The sequence below is a fragment of the Vanessa cardui genome, chromosome 11 (assembly GCF_905220365.1).
Source record: "Vanessa cardui chromosome 11, ilVanCard2.1, whole genome shotgun sequence".
Lineage (NCBI taxonomy): Eukaryota > Metazoa > Arthropoda > Insecta > Lepidoptera > Nymphalidae > Vanessa > Vanessa cardui.
Genome location: NC_061133.1, coordinates 1,291,681 through 1,310,149, shown reverse-complemented (window position 1 = coordinate 1,310,149; position 18,469 = coordinate 1,291,681). Strand labels below are relative to the sequence as shown.

The window sequence follows — 18,469 nt, the reverse complement described above, 5'->3', positions numbered from 1 at the left end:
TATCGCAGTTGTGCATGGCAATGTCAAATAATAATCTGTGAAAAAATGACAGTTGGTACTATCAGCATTCTATCATTATTGTTTTATCAATCTGTGGTTGTCACTTTAAAGAGTCTTCAGTTTTCCCAAGATTTTCACGAATTTTCAACCATCTCGTTCTATTTTAGGACGTATGAGTGATAAGAGATTTCCAATTATCCGTTAAATCTCTTTAGTAATGAGTGTCTTCGTAGAATAAATCATGTTAGTGTGAAGATAATTCTATGAATAGTGCGGAGGTTCGAGTACGGGGCTTTGTCGCTAGCGCTCAATAATATGCTATGGAAATGCAAGAGTTGGAAGGGACGATGGCTGTGTCTGCTGCTGATGGTGATAGTGCTACCGATACTGGCTGCACAAAAGATCGGTGACCCTTATAAAATTCTCGGCATCCATCGAAGGGCAACTCTACCTGAAATACGCAAAGCGTACAGGCAATTAGCTAAAGAATGGTAAATATTGCAGTCATTCGATTTTTTTAAAATATTGCCATCAATTCCTCTTGATAGTTTGTGATAATTATCATTAACATAGTAATTGCTTTTTTTATGAATTATTTTTATGCCTTTTAATCTTCTTCTAAATTAATTAAACTTTTTGCAATTTCTGACTTAAAATAAATTAATAAAATAACTCTATTCTGTACAACATTGTCTTTATTTGTTCATCTTTGGATGTGCATGTGAAATTTATATATTATCTTGAGATACTTATATGATATTTTGTAGATTAAATTCTACATACTTCAATTTTATTAATTAAAAGAACAAAGACAAAACTCAAATTAAGTTTTTTTAAAATAAATTCAATATTTTATAGGCATCCTGATAAAAATGAAGATCCAAATGCTGAGTCTCGATTCGTTGAGATTAAGCAAGCATATGAGCTGCTATCGGACACAGAGAGACGGCAGGCTTATGACTTGTATGGGATAACAAATGAAGATGATCACATGTACAAGCAGCGACATGATTATAGTCAATATGCTAGATTTAGGTATGTTTAATCTCTACAGATAAATTATAAGTTTTTATTTTAATGTTTTTCTCTAAATAAGCCACCACAGACTAGTCTAGTGCTACATGATTGTTCTTCTACTAAAAAGGAGTTTTAAAGTTGTACCCTCTTCAATATTTATTGTTGCATATCAGCTGGTTCCAACAATAAAACAAAACTTTACATTTGAATGTATTCAATCTGTCTACATGAAGAGCTACAATTATGTTTTTTTTTTCAGCAATGACCCATTTGACTACTTTGGCACACACTTCAGAACACAAGACCAAGACATAACTTTGTTCCACAAGCTGTCTATTACAGCAAGGTATCTTATTTTATTGCTATATTAAAAATTTTGTATATAAATTTTAATTGAATGAAGAATGTAAAAAGAAATGCATAAAAAAATGTTGCAATATTCAGTATTTACTATTATGCCTTAGTTTTGTTATATACATTTATTTAAACAATGGGTACTTTAATATAACATACAGCCACTAGAATTTGTAAGGCAAATATTTGACACTGCATATTAAGTAGGATATTTGGTTATGTATTTAATGGTTTCCAGTTCCATTTATAATAGTAATTAATCACTGCAACAAAAACCCACACATTATTTAAATGTATATAGTGAATTTATAAAAAGGAAAACACAAACTTAAATAAAAGCAATGTTAAAACTACAATAACATACTATGCAAAGAAGCTATCAGTTAAATACAGACAATGAGATTAAAACTTTTTAAACTTGTTTATCTAATACCTTTGCATGAGTCTAGTTTTATTTGTATGGGTTTCTCTACAAAATAACATCTATTGTGAGAAATGAGTATTTGTTATTGTTATATTGTGTTTTGGGGTGGCAAAAACGAAATTTTTTTTTTTTTAATTTCAGACATTTCGAAAACAATATCTTAGAGAAAAGTGTTCACACACCTGCACTAGTTTTATTCTATACCGACTGGTGCTTTGACTGTGTTCGATCAGCGACCGCTTGGAGACGGCTTGTTGAAGCACTGCAACCGTTAGGGGTGACGATGGCTACTGTCCATGCTGGACATGAAGCTAACTTGGCAAGGCGGATAGGTGTTCATGGAGTCCCCTGTCTCACTTTGATACTTGATAAACAAGTGTACATATATAAGGAAAGCCTGTCGTCTTTGCCTAAGATATTGGGTTAGTATGTGATTGATGCTCAACTATGACTAAATGCAGGAGTTTTAAAATTATATTTATGTATGATTATGGAGAATCTAATTTCTATGAAATAAAATTATGTTGGATTAGACATTTAAACTACATAGTATTATTGGATTAAAGTAGCTTAAATAGTACAAGGTTTTCTAAATATTAAATTTGGCAGAGTCTCTTGTCAAATTACGAGTGTATAACAAAAAATAAATTTTCGTTTTAGATTTCATTCGGTGGAAATTCCCATACAAACAAATCAGTCACCTGACTGACCGTAACGTGGATGTGTTTGTGAGCGACTTCGAAGACAACAAGGTGAAGGCTCTGATATTCGAGGAGCGGCAAGTCATTCGCCTTCGATACTTGATCACCGCTTTTCATTACCGAGACCGTGTTTCGTTCGCGTAAGTTACTACTTTGATTTTAATCTATGGTTTCATAAACTAGACAGTTCATTCCAATATTTTAACAAAGAAATAGACTAAATGAAAACGTAACGGATAGTGTTTGGTCAAATGTAACTGGTGCTGGCTCAGGTAAAATTTCACGTATTTTTTCAATATTCTAGCTTCGTGGATATATCCGCCCAGAACACCCAAAAAGTGACAGCCCGGTACAAGATCCAGCGCAGCATGGACACCATGGTGCTGCTCAAGGAGGACAGCGTCGAGCCCGCCGCCACCGTCAGCACCACGGAGATACCGTCGCAGACGCTCCGACAGTTGATAGAGGCCAATCAGATGCTCACGCTGCCGAGGCTATCCTCCCAGGTGAGTCGAGCGCGGCGGATACACGAGCGAGGCCAAGATCGCAGACGGTAGCTAATGCATGTGTGGCGCAGAGCGTGCTGGACAGCGTGTGCCCGGTGGAGTGGCGCGCGGCGCGGCGGCGCCTGTGCTGCGTGCTGGTGGCGCGCGAGCGTGCGCACGCGCAGTCGCTGGCGCAGCTGCGCGCACTGGCACGCCGCGCTCCCGAGCGCCTCAAGTACGCCTACGTGTACGCGCACGCGCAGCCCGACTTCGTCGACGCGCTCGCCAACGGCTCCGGTGAGGCCGGCGACATTGCCGTATTTTGTATTGTGCCTGCATTGCAATCTGCTATCCTTGGAAATCTGAGTTCGGCTGAATAAATGAATGTCGGAGTATTTCCAGTATGCCGAACTCAAGCTTAAGCGCTAAAAAACTTCTCTCTTCGGCTTTTGCACTTAAATCTGACGCAACCTTAGGGAAACCCAATCTTGCCCTTTAAACTGGCCACTTCGGATCGGTACCATACATAAATCAATCAACATCCATGTTTCAGGCATCGACATATCGACGCTCGAGCATCGTATCGTGGTGATCTGGCGTCGCGAGGCGACCCGCATCCAGTACGAGTGGCTCAACGAGACGTGGCCCACGTGCAGCCAGTGCCGGCCCGACGAGCTGGAGGAGGGCGCCGCCCGCGGGGAGGAGGCCGTGCGGTACCACGAGAGGCTGAACGAGACGAAGAGGGCACTGGAGCAGCTCGTGAAGAGGTTGCTCAAGCCCAATGAGGTGGTGGCGTACGAAACTCGCGTGAAGGTAACTCAACTCCGTAAATCCGTATTCGCTGCCCAAAGGTTACCTGGTGGAGGAAGTCATGTATTTTGTCGTTTTTGTGTATTTAAAATATATGTTGGATCGACAGCGACATCAGTACGATCGTCATGCATCATAGGGGCGTATTACTAGGGTGATCGAGCAAAGAGGAAACCGCGAATACAGGAACACGTTTATTCTACGTTTAAAGTACTTAATACACTTATTCAGTAAAACACTGTATCACACTTGGCAACGAAGTGAATGACGGTTCCTAGGATGGAGGTACTGATCTTCACGAGAGCGGAATCGTAAGTGAGTCGTCTCTGAGCGCCTCCATCGGGCAGGCTCCGTCGTAGCACGAAGTTAGTAGCGTCGTGACGTAACGATAGTGCTGCCGCCTCGCGCTATTCGTGCCGCGCTTCGTTACGCTAAGGAATTCATGACCGTCTCCGACATATATATGTGTGCAATTATTTTTTAGTAAATATAATAGAAATATAGTCTCTGCTTCTCCACTTATTTCCAATTAATTTTCAAACGAAAGTAACAAAGAAAATATTGCAGTAAATACCATAGCTGTGGCAGAGTTCAGAAGTTTTGTCAACGCACGCACATCTGTCGCAGGAGCTGGTGGACGAAGCGGTAAAGGGCCCGCTGTGGCGCGCCGTGTGGCGCCTGTGCGAGTGGGCCGAGCGCGCGCTGTCGGCGCTGCGCACGCAGCACGCGCTGTCCGCGCTGTCCGTGCTGGCCACCGTGGCGCTCGTGCTGGCCGCCGGCTACTTCATGGCCTACCTCATGTGAGTACAGAGCGCCGCTGTCGGCGCTGCGCACGCAGCACGCGCTGTCCGCGCTGTCCGTGCTGGCCACCGTGGCGCTCGTGCTGGCCGCCGGCTACTTCATGGCCTACCTCATGTGAGTACAGAGCGCCGCTGTCGGCGCTGCGCACGCAGCACGCGCTGTCCGCGCTGTCCGTGCTGGCCACCGTGGCGCTCGTGCTGGCCGCCGGCTACTTCATGGCCTACCTCATGTGAGTACAGAGCGCCGCTGTCGGCGCTGCGCACGCAGCACGCTGTCGATGAATAGAGGTCTTTATGTGTTGACCTATACACATCGGAACTAAGGTCCGGAAAATCTTACCACAAAAAACTAATATTCCGTTATGGGTTCTCTTGCTTATATATGTAATATAACATAGCAATTTTAATAATATTTTCTTTATAATTATAACAGACGAGTAGAAGAGGAATCGGTCCAACGCCAGAAGGAGGAGAGGCGCCGACAGAATGGCACGAAGCGCAACAACAACGAGCCGCAGTCGGAGATGCGGCTGCACGAGCTGCGAGCTGAGAAGTACAACGGTCTGGTCAGGTCAGTCGAGTTGACCACTGTCGTACTGGCATCGAAGGATCATGGTATAACCAATAGCAGGACTATAAGACCAATAGCACCATGTTGACCATAGGTTCTTGGAAAATTTATTACCAAATATTTATTGGCTGAATGAGATTTTTACACGAGAAATTAAAACTCATGGTCATGGATTTGATAGGCTTAAGCGATTCATAAAGAGGAATGTACAGTCAGAGTAAGAAAACCTTTGTCAGTTTTTAAATACATTCCTTTATCACGTCGTAAACTCTTAGTGCCTTTTGAAACTAAAGCACTTAACTGACAACTGCATAAAAAATTAAACTTACATGATACAACTTGGTTCAAAATAGTGTAACATCTTTAGACTACGTCTAGTTTTGTATCAACATGAAATGTTTTTAATGCCGTTATAAGATATTACAAATTTAAATTAGATGGAAAATATGTTGCATATTAGACAAAATATATCACATTGGGGCTATGTGGTAGAATAATCAACTGAGGTTAGGCCTTAGCCCATATCAGATTTGTCTAACAGACTATGTCGTGTTAACTTTTAGAAATTATAAAATGTGAGATTTTAATCATTATTTAAATCATGTCATTCGCAGGTTGCTTAAGCCAGGTTGTCGAACTATTGTCCTATTGGTGGATGGCCAGAGTCGAGTGCAGTTGTTGTCGAAATTCCACAAGATTGTATGGCCTTATCGAAAGTAAGTACAATTTGTGTAAGATAATAACGCAATGTTTTTAAAAAGACAGCCCACCGTCTTGTAGCCTTGTTACAATGTCAAGAAGAACATGTGGATGATGCGAAATAGGCTATTTGACAATTCGAAAAATAAATTGTGAATTATTGTAATCAGTATAGATTATGAGTTTAAAAATGGTTATTTACTACGAAACTTGAAAATAATACTTAATTTATTCAAAAAGCAATAAATAAAAATGCATTTTTTCAAACGTTTGTCACGTGACACAAAACGCTCCTGATTGGCCGGGCTTATGATGAAGTCACTTTCTTGTAAACCTTGCTTTTCTACTATATGTACCACAGATTAAAATACAGCAAAGTGACGTCAGCCACCCCATTGCAGGGTCATATTGTTCAAGTAGCGATTTCGCGCGTTATTTAAATATGGAATTTTTAATATGATATTTTTCGGCAAATATGTACTAGAATTTAAAAAAAAACCTTTACTGGGTTCCTTAACCTCTACTAAATAATATAAAATTGATTTTAAAAACCAGTCAAATATGACTGTTTTGCATTACAACAAAACAGGTATTATATGTTGGAGAAAACACAGCAATGAAATGAAGAAGCAGTCCTTATGATTCTGTACTCTTTTCTTACTACCATAGATAATTAATCTAAAATACCTTCTATTTCTGGTACCAGAGGGCGCCATAAGTACTTTACCGCCATTGTAGCTGTTGAGCGTCATTGCAGTCTTCATCATCAGCAAGCTCCTTGTATCATTGCTGTGTTTTCTCCAACATATAATACCTGTTTTGTTGTAATGCAAAACAGTCCTATTATATGCCTCCGAAAACACAGCAATGAAATGAAGACCTGTTTGATATCTTCTGGTGATCAGAAATAACAAACCACAAGAATGCAATGTGAAAGCAAATTGTTAAAATAATAAGATTTTTTTTTTTTTTTAAAAACTTTTAATTATAAATCTTATTAACTTCTAATTAAGAGAAATCAATTTTACAAATGTCCTTATGTATCTAAAAGTTAGGAACCAAAATCATTTGTATCTTGTAGATACTACTGTTATATTAATAAACTAATAAAAGAAATATAAAATAACAATCAAACTTATGATTAAGTTAACAAAAATAATATGAAAGCTTTGTGAAACCAAAAATATAAGTATAGTTCGGTCTTAATCTTGAGATCAAATCATTAATCACTAAAATCAATAGGTATTGTAATTAAACTGTTTTAAAATTATTGTAAAGTGAACCTACTGCAGCTTCACTAGTCTGAGATCTGTCTACATTTTTGCAGTAATATCTTGAATAGGTCTTTATACTCCTCCAATTACCTCTCTCTAGTATCTCTTGAACTGGTCTATTGTCCAACCATCCCCGAGAAGCTACTGCTGATCTTATGCTACCTGGAGAAGCATCAATCTTGGCTAATCTAAATCCTGACCTTACCCATCCTGCAATCATTGTCTTAGATGCAGGTCTAACAACTCCAGATAATGAGATAAAAAGTGATTCTACTTTTTTATCTTGGTCCCGTCTTGACTTTGAGATCTCAATAAATTTTTTTATATGAGTAACTGGGCAAATCTTTGGGTCTTGATGCCTTATTAGAAGCCAGCCTGATTGCCTATGAATGCTTGTATCCGTTTTTGAACCAAATCTAGGCCAAAATGTAATAGTATGGTCAGTTTCTACAAACCCTTGGTCACTGAGTTCTAGCAGGGTCAGATCATGGAGCCTTCGACCCGAGGCAAGTAAAAGGATAAGTGCTGTTCGTCTGCTTTGTTCAAACAAAGAGTTGGTAACCTTAGATGTCTTTAACCACTCCAACAGAATATTAACGTCCCACACAGGGGATTTAGGTGAATGTGGTTGGGAGAGGCTTATAGCCTTTAAAACTTGATTAATAAAGAAGTTCTTTGATAAGCTTTCTGTTGCTGCACAGTATGTTGCCACAGCGGACTTATGTAATAAAATTGTACTGTATGCAAACTTTTCTTGTAAATACAAATTAGCCAGAAATCTGGCTACCTCCTTACCCTCAGGTCTCTTACTTTGCACATTATGTATTCTACTCCAACGTAGCCACCTCTTTAACGGTGCACTGTAGGTATTTAAAGTAGCTGGACGCCAGCTCTTCCTTAACAAAAGTCGTTCCTCATTACTCCATTCGGTTATCTGATCCTCCCACCCATAATCTTCCAAGCCTGAAGCTTTAATCTGTCCACTTGAGGTGGGCTGATCCCTGTTGTCCAGTCTATTAAAACTCTCTGGAGATTCTCTATTTGCAGAGGAGGAACCACTGCGCGGGACTGCAGGTCCGGGAACCAAAAGCATTGGGTCCACTGGGGCACTACTACATAGTATATCCCCACTGCGCTGTTGAGATGTGCTAAGACTCTGGGTATCATGCTTGGAGGTGGGAATATCCATGCTGTTTGAAAGATCCACTTTTGGCTGAAGGCGTCGCAAAAAAGAGCCGAGCCATCTCTTGAGTTTAGAGTCACATACCTTGGTACAACAGCGGTCTCTTTTGATGCAAACAGATCTACCTCTGGAATCCCCCAAAGGTCGAATATTCTCTTTGTGGCTGGTGGCAGCAGATGCCACTCTGGTATTGGTCTTCCTCTTGACAAGCGATCTGCAATGCCGTTTAGGTTTCCTGGCAAGTAGAATGCTGTCATCTGTATATTGAGCTGAGAAGTCAGTTCCAGCAACAGGTTGTTAGTCCTAATAGGTTTATTGATCGGGTTCCGCCCTGGTTCCGGATGTACGCTACTAGGGTTTTGTTGTCCGATTGTACCAGAATGTGTGCATTTTGTAACCGTGAACTCTGAGACTTGATCACTGCAAAGACGGCATACATCTCCTTCATATTGGAGTGCCAGTTTCTTTGGTTTGGAGCCCACCTTCCTGACAGATACTGATCGTTTAGACTCGCTCCCCAGCCCGCATCCGCTGCGTCTGTGGTTAAGAAATGAGTTACCTGTCTCTTTTCTAGTGGAGTTGAACTGCTCTCTACTGCATCCAACCACCACCTCAAGTCTTCTCGCACACTGGGAGTCAATACCCTCTTTGGGCCTTTCCCAATAAACTTTTTTAGGAAGAGTTGTAACCTCCGGCAGTGGAGCCGGCCCTGAGGATTCGCGTGGTTGGCAAAGTTTAACATGCCCAACATCCTCTGAAGCTCTCTTAACGAGCAGCTGTCTCGGCGCAACATGCCTCTCAGGCAGTCTTTTATGCTTACAACTTTTTGAGTTGGTAAGGCTATTGTCCGATTTTGAGTGTCCCAGATTAGACCTAAGTACTCCAGCCTTTGTGTGGGATTGGTAATGGATTTCTTGTAATTTATCCACCATCCCAAGGACTCCAAGATAGCCAGTGTTTCCGCAACCTGTGCCAATAGTTTGGTTCTGTCCTGACAGGCCAGTAAAAAATCGTCCAGGTACACAATGAGACGTATACCTCGACCTCTGAGGACCTCGGCCACCCAGATTGAGACTGCTGCAAACGTACGGGGCGCTGAGGACAGGCCGAAAGGTAATGCTGTCAACTGGAGGATCTCGTCCTTGTATATGACACGCAAAAATCTTCTGTGTGTCTCCGCGATACACAGATGAAAATACGCCTGGTGGATATCGATCTTGGCTAACCAGTCGTTCCCCTTAAGGAATTCTTTCACATCTACTTGTGCTATTAAATGGAAATGTCTCGTTGCTACATATGAGTTCAGACCCCTGAGGTCGAAAATTGGGCGCAGGCCACCATCTGATTTCCTGACTAGGAACATCTTTGAAAAGAAACCCGGGTCTATAGTTGAAGGTTTTTCTAACACACCCTTGCTCTTCAATTCTTCTATCATTTGAGTCATTTCTGGGGAAACTTTGGTTGCTAGACATTCCAAAAAATGACTGGTAGGGTATTTCAGAGGAGGCTTCTTCCTGAAAGGTAAGCGGTGATTTGCTATTGACCTTAAAATAAACTGGGTTGCCCCTAGTTCCGACCATTTCTCTATGGAAAATCTTAGGCAACCTCCTCTGAACCCGTGCAGTGAGTCAATTTTCTTTAGATTTAGGGTTTGATCCCTCTGTATTAGGTCGACGTTGACGAAAGGACCGACTCTTCTGTTGCACTGAATGTTTGAATTTCCTATCAAACTTCTTGTTTTTATATTTATTACTAACCTTCCTATTCTGAAAAATATGTTCTCCCCGCTCTGGGTTCTTCCTCTCCTTTAAATAGGCTGGTGTATTCAACAAGACTTGAGACCCTCCGAGGGATTGTATTATAGGCTGTAAAGCCTCTCTACTGAATAAGTATTCAGAGCTGGGCGGGACATTCCTTAGAGTATTTTTAAGGTTGTCATTACCTATTTCTTTAAGAATGCGTTCACGCCTAACCTCTATACATTCAGAACGCTTTCCACAAATAATTTGCATAGTGGTCTCTGAATTTTTATGACATAAAGATCCAGGTCCAAAAGTGTCAGAAATTTTCTCAAACAAGTTATTTGGATTTAAGTTCTGAGAATTAGTACAAGCCCAGTCAACAATAGTTTGTAAACCTGTTTTTAATAATTGACGTTGTTCCAATACTTGATTGGATAGCCCGGCTAAAAGTAACTCAGTTGAAGCAAGGTAGTCCTTGCTTTTATTAAAGTGACATAATTCATCGTTAACTTGAAGCCCAGTGAACCCTGGTGCTGCTAAGCAACTCTGTAAAACTTGCTTATACCTAATGCCTTTCCAAGCCTGAGAATCAAATTGTTGTAACTTATTTAATTCTAAATATCTCTCTTTATCACTAGTTGGCATAATCTTTTTTCTATCAACATCTGTATTTAGGGAACCCCAATTAAGCGACATTGATTCGGGTTGGCTAGGTAATGTTAGAAATTGTTCTGAATTATTATTAGGAAATTGTAAATTTTTATTAGGAAATTGTTGTAAATTGTTATTACTACTAGTACTAGGAACAGCTTTATTATAATTCTGTTGATCCGATGAATTATAATACATAGGGCTACATTGACTGAAATAATTAGAAATGTACGCCATTTGTGACATTAAAACATCAACCCGCGGATCGGAAAAACTTTTTTTGACCTGTACTTACGTGCTGTTGTACGAGATCGTTTATTTGGTAAGGGTGATGCAGTACCGTCCTCGAACTCCGAGGACGAGGATGAACTGTTCCCTGGCGATCTAGACACAGAGCTCGTAGATGGTATTTGTTCTCCATCCGAAGCAACAGTACCGACACGTTCGTTTTCCTTACCACTACTTACCGGATCCATCTCTGTAGTGAGATACACTGCTGTGTTTTCAAAAGGCACTAAATCCTACACTTAGTACACTTTTTAACAAACTTTTTAAGACTTTGTATTTTAAGAAAAAAATTTCGAAGCAATTCGAACGAATCACAAGAATGCAATGACGCTCAACAGCTACAATGGCGGTAAAGTACTTATGGCGCCCTCTGGTGCCAGAAATAGAAGGTATTTTAGATTAATTATCTATGGTAGTAAGAAAAGAGTACAGAATCATAAGAACTGCTTCTTCATTTCATTGCTGTGTTTTCGGAGGCATATAATAGCCTATTATAGTCAAAATTTTCTGTCAAGTCACAGTTTGCATTCAACAAAGAAATATTACACTTACTTATTTATTGTAAAGTAAGAATTTACCACCGATTCGGTCCGAAAGAAAGTGAGCTATAAAGTCACAGTTTGCGGAGTGGCACTTACCATCAGGTGCTCATTTGGCAACCCGTTGCCTTTGCTATAAGAAGGAATGTAGTCGGTGTGAGCGTTGGTCCCTATCCGATCCGTAGGCGTCCTAAGCACGTCCTACACGATCCCGTCGACAGACTCACTGCCGACAACACTACCCAGATAGGTACAGACAACACACACCGACCCCGCCGGCGGGGTCGAGGTCCCTATTTACCGACACGTCGGCGCCTAGGCGCACGACGTTGAATGCACACGTCATTCCTCCCTGGAGTCGACGACGGCGTCCTAAGCCGAGGTTCGGCCTCATAGGAGGCACCCTTAGGATGCGCGTATTCTGAGCCCTTCAGTGGGCTCCCATCACTAGGCCTGAGCATATAGCTCGCCCACCCCACCCGGTGACGCTGTAGAGGCCAATAGGGCCAACAGCAATACACATTTCGAAAAAAAAAATAAAAAGTGAGCGTTGGGTCCAGTAATGATATCTGCGTGTCGTGGCAGGAACAAGACGCTGGTGTTCGCGTACCTGTGCGTGGACCGGCACGTGGAGTGGTTCCGGCGCGTGCTGCAGCTGTCGCTGGGCGGCGGCGAGCTGCGCGTCAACGCGCGCAACTGCGTGGGCACCGTGCTGGCGCTCAACCCGCACCGCAAGTACTTCTGCATCTACCACGCCAAGCACCCCGAGTGCGCCAAGCCGCACAAGGTGAGCCGCCCGCTGATACTATAGTCTGTTCGCGTTAAGAATGCAGTGAGTTGTCATTGTTTACCGGCCTGACTCCGCCCCCTTTGACCAATCAAATCTTTTTTAACAGCAGGGTGAAGGTGTATGCATATTTGTGTTAAAATTCCAACAAATTATATTTGTTTTAAAGACTAAGTATAATGAATTTAAAAAATACACATTAAAATAAAAAATCGAATCGGGGTGTTTAATCAACAAAATTCTTAACACTATATACAATATTCGTTTGCGAATTTTCCCATCGCGATGTAGAAATTAACATATTTTGACATAACGTCATCTAGAAGCTATAGGTTACATTAATTATTACGTGTATAGCTTGAATAAATTAAATATAAATATATAAATAAACAAAATTTAAATTATAAAATAAAAATATCAGTTATTAATTGATTAAATGTGAACTTGACTTTGTAATTTAAAAAGATTTGATTGGTCAAAGGGGGCGGAGTCAGGCCGGTAAACAATGACAACTCACTGCATTCTTAACGCGAACAGACTATAGTCCTCGCCAAGTTCAATCAAAAAAAATCAAAACAAAATAAACTTTATTCAAGTGGGCTTTTATAAGCACTTTTGAATCGTCATTTTACAATTAAGTGAAGCTACCACCTATTCGGAAAGTAGATTCTACCGAGAAGACCCGGCAAGCAACTCAGTAGTTACTCTTTTTTAACATTTAAAAAATACAACGTCATGTTAATTAAATACAATTATTTCAATTAATGTATCCTGCTTGGAAGTCAACAGGTATTAACTCCACGCTTTTTCGTTATTTTCAGCTCATACGTCACTTTTGTTCAGTTATCTCAAGCAGTTCATTTAGCCCTCCATGTGTATAGCTTGATTAATGAAAAGCAGTAGATAATCAGTTTTCTGAGACTGTCTTCTTGGTACAATCAACGTTCCCAAATAATAAATTAATATTAATAATTCCTTTTATAAGTGACAGTTGAAAGATACCCATGGACTACTCGAACAAAGTACTTTTAATTTACACATTATTTATATAACCTGACGACCTGCATGTTCGAGTGGTATGTACACCGGTTTTCATGGGTACGCCACTCCGAGGTCCCGGGTTCGATTCCCGGCCGAGTCAATGTAGATTATCATTAGTTTTCTATGTTGTCTTGGGTCTGGGTGTTTGTGGTACCTTCGTTACTTCTGATTTTCCATAACACAAGTGCTCTAGCTACTTACATTGGGATCAGAGTAATGTATGTGATGTTGTCTCAATATTATTATTATTATTATGTATGTGTCAATAGCGCATGAGCCGCATGACGGTGTCGCTGGGCGGGCGCGCGGCGGACCCGGAGGCGGGCGCCTTCATCGGCTTCACCACCGACCCGGACTCGTCCGACGACGAGCGCTACGACCCGCCGCTGCTGCTGCAAGGTACCAACCTGCAACCTTTTCAACGCAGAGCGATATTCCCCGATTAGTAGTCTAAAGATTAGCTTTTTAATTAATACTCAGTACGCATAGGTATGTAACAACAACAACAACAACAGCCTGTAAATTCCCACTGCTGAGCTAAAGGCCTCCTCTCCCTTTGAGGAGAAGGTTTTGGAACATATTCCACTACACTGTTCCAATGCGGGTTAGTGGAATACACATGTGGCAGAATTTCTATGAATTTTGACACATGCAGGTTTCCTCACGATGTTTTCCTTCACCGCTGAGTACGAGATGAATTATAAAGACAAATTAAGCACATGAATCAGCGGTGGTTGCCTGGGTTTGAATCCGCAATCATCGGTTAAGATGCACGCGTTTTAACCACTAAGCCATCTCGACTCAATAGGTATGTAAACAGATTTATATTGTAATTTGAAAGTAATATGTATTATTTGTTTTAATTTTAGAAAACCTGTTGGATGGTCTCGGCAATTGGCTGGATCGACTGTTCGAAGGGAGCACCCACCGATACTACGTCAACTACTGGCCGGACATGACGACCAAGTGAATTTACACCAAGAAGTCCTTGGTTATCCCAAAGCCTTATTACGGGCTATTTTTTTTGTTTAAATGATGAGTTGGCTGTTTGTGTTTCAAGGAAACGGAGGTACCTTTTCAGCCTTTTTTATCTGTAAGCGAAATATACTGCCCAGGTATAAGATTTTTTCGACCACTTAAGTGGTGGGTTGGTGTTTTGACATTCATGGTATATTGATGTTGATATTCTCGATGACGTAACATAAAGTTATTCTTTTGTTTTACCATAACCTCATACCACAGATATTATATTCAAGGTCTCAATCGATGATATTGCATCAATGCATTGTTTGTCTTGTTTATTCGATTTTGTTCCTATTATTAAAATATTATTGATCCTGCATGAAAATCAATTATTACTAACTTCATGATTTTCTTATCGGTGCCTTATTTATCAATGTTCTTTTTTAACATTATTAATTGGTAAAATTATTGGCAAATGTATCTGTAGAATTTTATTATAGAAATGTTACCCAAGGATTTACAATTTTGAAAAGACATGCAATCTCAAATGCTGGCAACATTCTGTAAACTAAACTTATTTTTTTACTAGATTCTCTCTTTCTCATGTAGAGATATAAAAAGCTAAATATTTCAGTCGCTTCCAATATAATATTAAACATCAATATACTATGAATGTTAATAGAATAGGTTATGGTGCCTGTCTATTTGATAGTTATTGATAGTGTCACGGTAGAGGCACAGTCTGATAGAGATACATATATTAATGTAATATTATCACTGGATCTGCGGTACAAATTTTTTATGATTTATTTTTTTCTTGTACATGTCTTTCTTAATAGGACTCTTTATTTTTTTATTATATTTTCTCCAGCTTTTCGCGATTTTAATATATTAAATAAAATTATTGTAATTGAATTTAATTTAAATATGTAAAATTTTCTGAAAGTAATTGGAATGCCCAAAGGATTAATTGAAGGATTTGATTATAATAATTTTATTTAATATTTTAAACATATACTTCAATCCCTATTAAATAATGTTTAATTTGTTATGATATTTTCATTAACTAATTGAATACATTTTTTTTAATGATGTCAATAATGGCGTCCACGAAATTTTATTTTTGTACTGTACTAGGGAATGTTATGTTGAATTCAACTGCTATCCACGTTTGATAAGTATTCACACTTTTATAAGAAGTAGAAATTAGGCGTTCGTCACCATGAACACGGCTAGTCTTGCTAACGACAGTATTAAACGCACTATAGTCGTTTTTGACAATAATAAGCTATGTTACCATAGACATTGTTTTACATCTGAATTAAAACTCATAATACATTTTTTGAATATGCAATACAAAGCTTGTACCATATTTCTCTTGAAAATTAATATCAATATGAATCCCAATATATAAAATATAAGATTTCTGGAGTAAATATCGTTACGTAAACATTTTCAAGGTCAAATGTAAATCGACTTTTTCATATATACGACTCAACTGTCTATTACATATTTCTTGTGGAGATGTAATACGAGAAGGATGTAACTGTTTATTATAATGTCTATGGCAATATAGAGTTTTACAATTACGGATTTAAATATCTTATCCATAGATAGTATAATTCTAGCTTCAAACATTTCTCTCTATATGCTGTAATTGCAATTTTTATTAATAATATAAATCTGTATCAGTGCCTAAGGACGGTCTCTGACTTATGTTCTTAAAAATACCTTAATATATGATAATTATAGAAGTTATCCTTTTAGACATCACAATGGAGGAGTTAATTGTTAGTTACTTCTATAATCTGTATGTTTAATTGTTGATAAGGTGTATTTAAGTAATGGCCAGCCCCAATGTTATTCAATACTTTAAAATTTTACCTATATACAGATTATCAAATCGGGATCATAAATTTTTAATATCAATAAAAACAGCTACTGTAAATTCCGCATTTGAATATAGCCACTCTATACTAATTCTGTATCTATGGTATCATATACACAATGTGGGTGTCAAATTTCAATTTTGCTGAATTTATAATCAGCAAAATTGAATTTATATAAGATATCTGTCAGTCCAAAGTCACACTATTAACATTTACTTTTGATAATCGGTTTTTGAACACTACTTTTCTGTCATACAAATTCTTTCTATTTAACCTTAGCGGTCTCAATATTTATGTAACTGTTTGTAGCTTCATAATATTGAAAATTGAATATCTAGTAATAGTATTTTTAAATTATTAATGTTCTGTTTTTAAACGAATTTTTTGTCGTTTAAGGACTATATGTTACTAGTCAATATGTTACCAAATATTAGTTAAATGTTATATTCAATAGCATAGATTGCAAAGTCATAGACACGTTATCGTTAAAAAATATATCAATTGGTTTCTACAACACTATCAATATTATGGATGAAACAATTGATTTTTTTGTTAACGAATCATTAAAGGGTAATTTAATTTTGATCTTAGATATTGGAACTAATGCACACAGAGTAAATAACTTGTTTTAAAAATAATTGTCAATCTTTAATATTGCTATATAGTATTTTTTAATAAAATAAATAGTTCCATTTTTAATTATCAGGATTATTTTTCAATGTCGAGGATAGTATTGCAATCTATGTCTATGGTTAAATAGTTATTAAGTAGTTACAATTTTAATGTTGCCTATTCTTTGCCATTTCACAAGCAGCTGTATGTTTGCTTGTATGTTTATATAAAATTGTTACAATTTAAATGTGTGAGTGACCTGAGGATTATTTTAAATGTTCGATAAAACATACCTAGTTTATTATAAAGCCCTCAAAGACTCACAGACTTCACTTTTGCTAGATTTGAGATTTTCTCCAATTGGATAGGTTGGTGTGACTTTTAATTTTCATGAAAGCAAATTCAACAATAGTACTCGGAACTTTTTAGTAGGCCCATTTTTTATCTGAGAATTTACTAGTAGAAATATGATTCAGTTTCACTATGCTTTACATTTTAAAATAGATTTATTATTTGTGTTGGTCACAAGTTGGTCTTCTTATTAAAATATCAATGCATAAAATTCTCATTTCTGTTAATTTTTGAAAATATTGAGGAATTTATTCTCAGTTAAGAAATGTAACAACAATACGCTCAATATTCTTTGTATCCTGTATGATTACTTAAATTTATAACAATATACTGAATTGTATAAAAGTCGTATCATAGTTGCTACCATATCCTAAATTATTACAAAATTAATAGCATCTGATTTTGAATGTTAAATATATAGAGTCCTAAGTATTATTGGTAACAAATTCAATAAATGTATGGATATTTATGTAGATTATCTTATGACGTCTTGTTTTTCAACCAATTTTGATAATTCTTTTTTGTATTCAGTTCAGGTAGATAGAAAATGTTGTTAATAACTTATTACATGTAATTTTTTAAGTGGTCTAAGCCCAACATCAGAGAGATATAAAATATGTTAAATGACTTCAGATTGTGCAAAACAGAACTGAAACAATAAAAAGCTCATGTGCCATTCGAAACCATTATTATTAAATTTATGATTAATATAGGACCACCCTAAAAACTTTTTGTGAAGTTTTTGAATGTTTTGTGTGATTTGATGTCTGATTAAATTCTACAAGTGAGTTTTCCCATTTCTCATTTTTATTTTATAATCTGCATTTCAATTTTTTTTTTGTTTCTGTTCAATATATATATGAGGTTTAGTGATGATGATGATAAAGACACGCTTGTTTCATAAATATTTCCCTAAATGTATTTCTTCAAACCTATTTTAATTACTCACATTATAATTTTTTTTTCTTTATATATCTAGCCAAGGTCTTATATATCAAATTGTGATTGTTAAGAAAATCATTCTTATTATATTGGGGTCTTTTCATTGTATTCATGGATTTTATACCCAACTTAAGATGTGTGTGTTATTGTGTATTTTATCATTAATTTAGGTTAATTACCACCATGTTTGGTGTCTGTATATGGGTTGTTAACGGAGCTTTTTGTCTATTCATATGAAATTATACTGTTATATTATTTTCTACTTTTAAAATACAAAATTCTTGATCTTTATTCCAGTATCCATTTGTACAATAAAATATTAAAATTTGTTCTTCTATTATTGTTT

The 18,469-nt window shown here is 37.8% G+C and overlaps 1 protein-coding gene across 1 annotated transcript; it reads left to right on the top strand.

Annotated features, from left to right (window-relative positions):
• Positions 1 to 86: 86 nt before the first annotated feature.
• On the top strand, positions 87 to 15,202 carry LOC124533773 (dnaJ homolog subfamily C member 16). The gene is made up of 14 exons (XM_047109282.1): positions 87 to 491; positions 859 to 1,035; positions 1,277 to 1,363; positions 1,937 to 2,217; positions 2,456 to 2,636; positions 2,801 to 3,002; positions 3,074 to 3,278; positions 3,535 to 3,794; positions 4,419 to 4,591; positions 5,025 to 5,162; positions 5,777 to 5,878; positions 12,124 to 12,325; positions 13,636 to 13,765; positions 14,236 to 15,202. The coding sequence occupies exons 1-14, from the start codon at positions 316 to 318 to the stop codon at positions 14,334 to 14,336; spliced, it is 2,415 nt and encodes an 804-aa protein (XP_046965238.1). The 5' UTR covers positions 87 to 315; the 3' UTR covers positions 14,337 to 15,202.
• The last annotated feature ends 3,267 nt before the right edge of the window (positions 15,203 to 18,469 follow it).

Coding starts and splice junctions, on each gene's coding strand:
- LOC124533773 (XM_047109282.1), top strand. CDS start 316: ATGCTATGGAAATGCAAGAGTTGGAAGGGACGATGGCTGTGTCTGCTG. Junction 1,036..1,276: donor AGTCAATATGCTAGATTTAG/GTATGTTTAATC, acceptor TTTTTTTTTCAG/CAATGACCCATTTGACTACT. Junction 12,326..13,635: donor AGTGCGCCAAGCCGCACAAG/GTGAGCCGCCCG, acceptor ATGTGTCAATAG/CGCATGAGCCGCATGACGGT.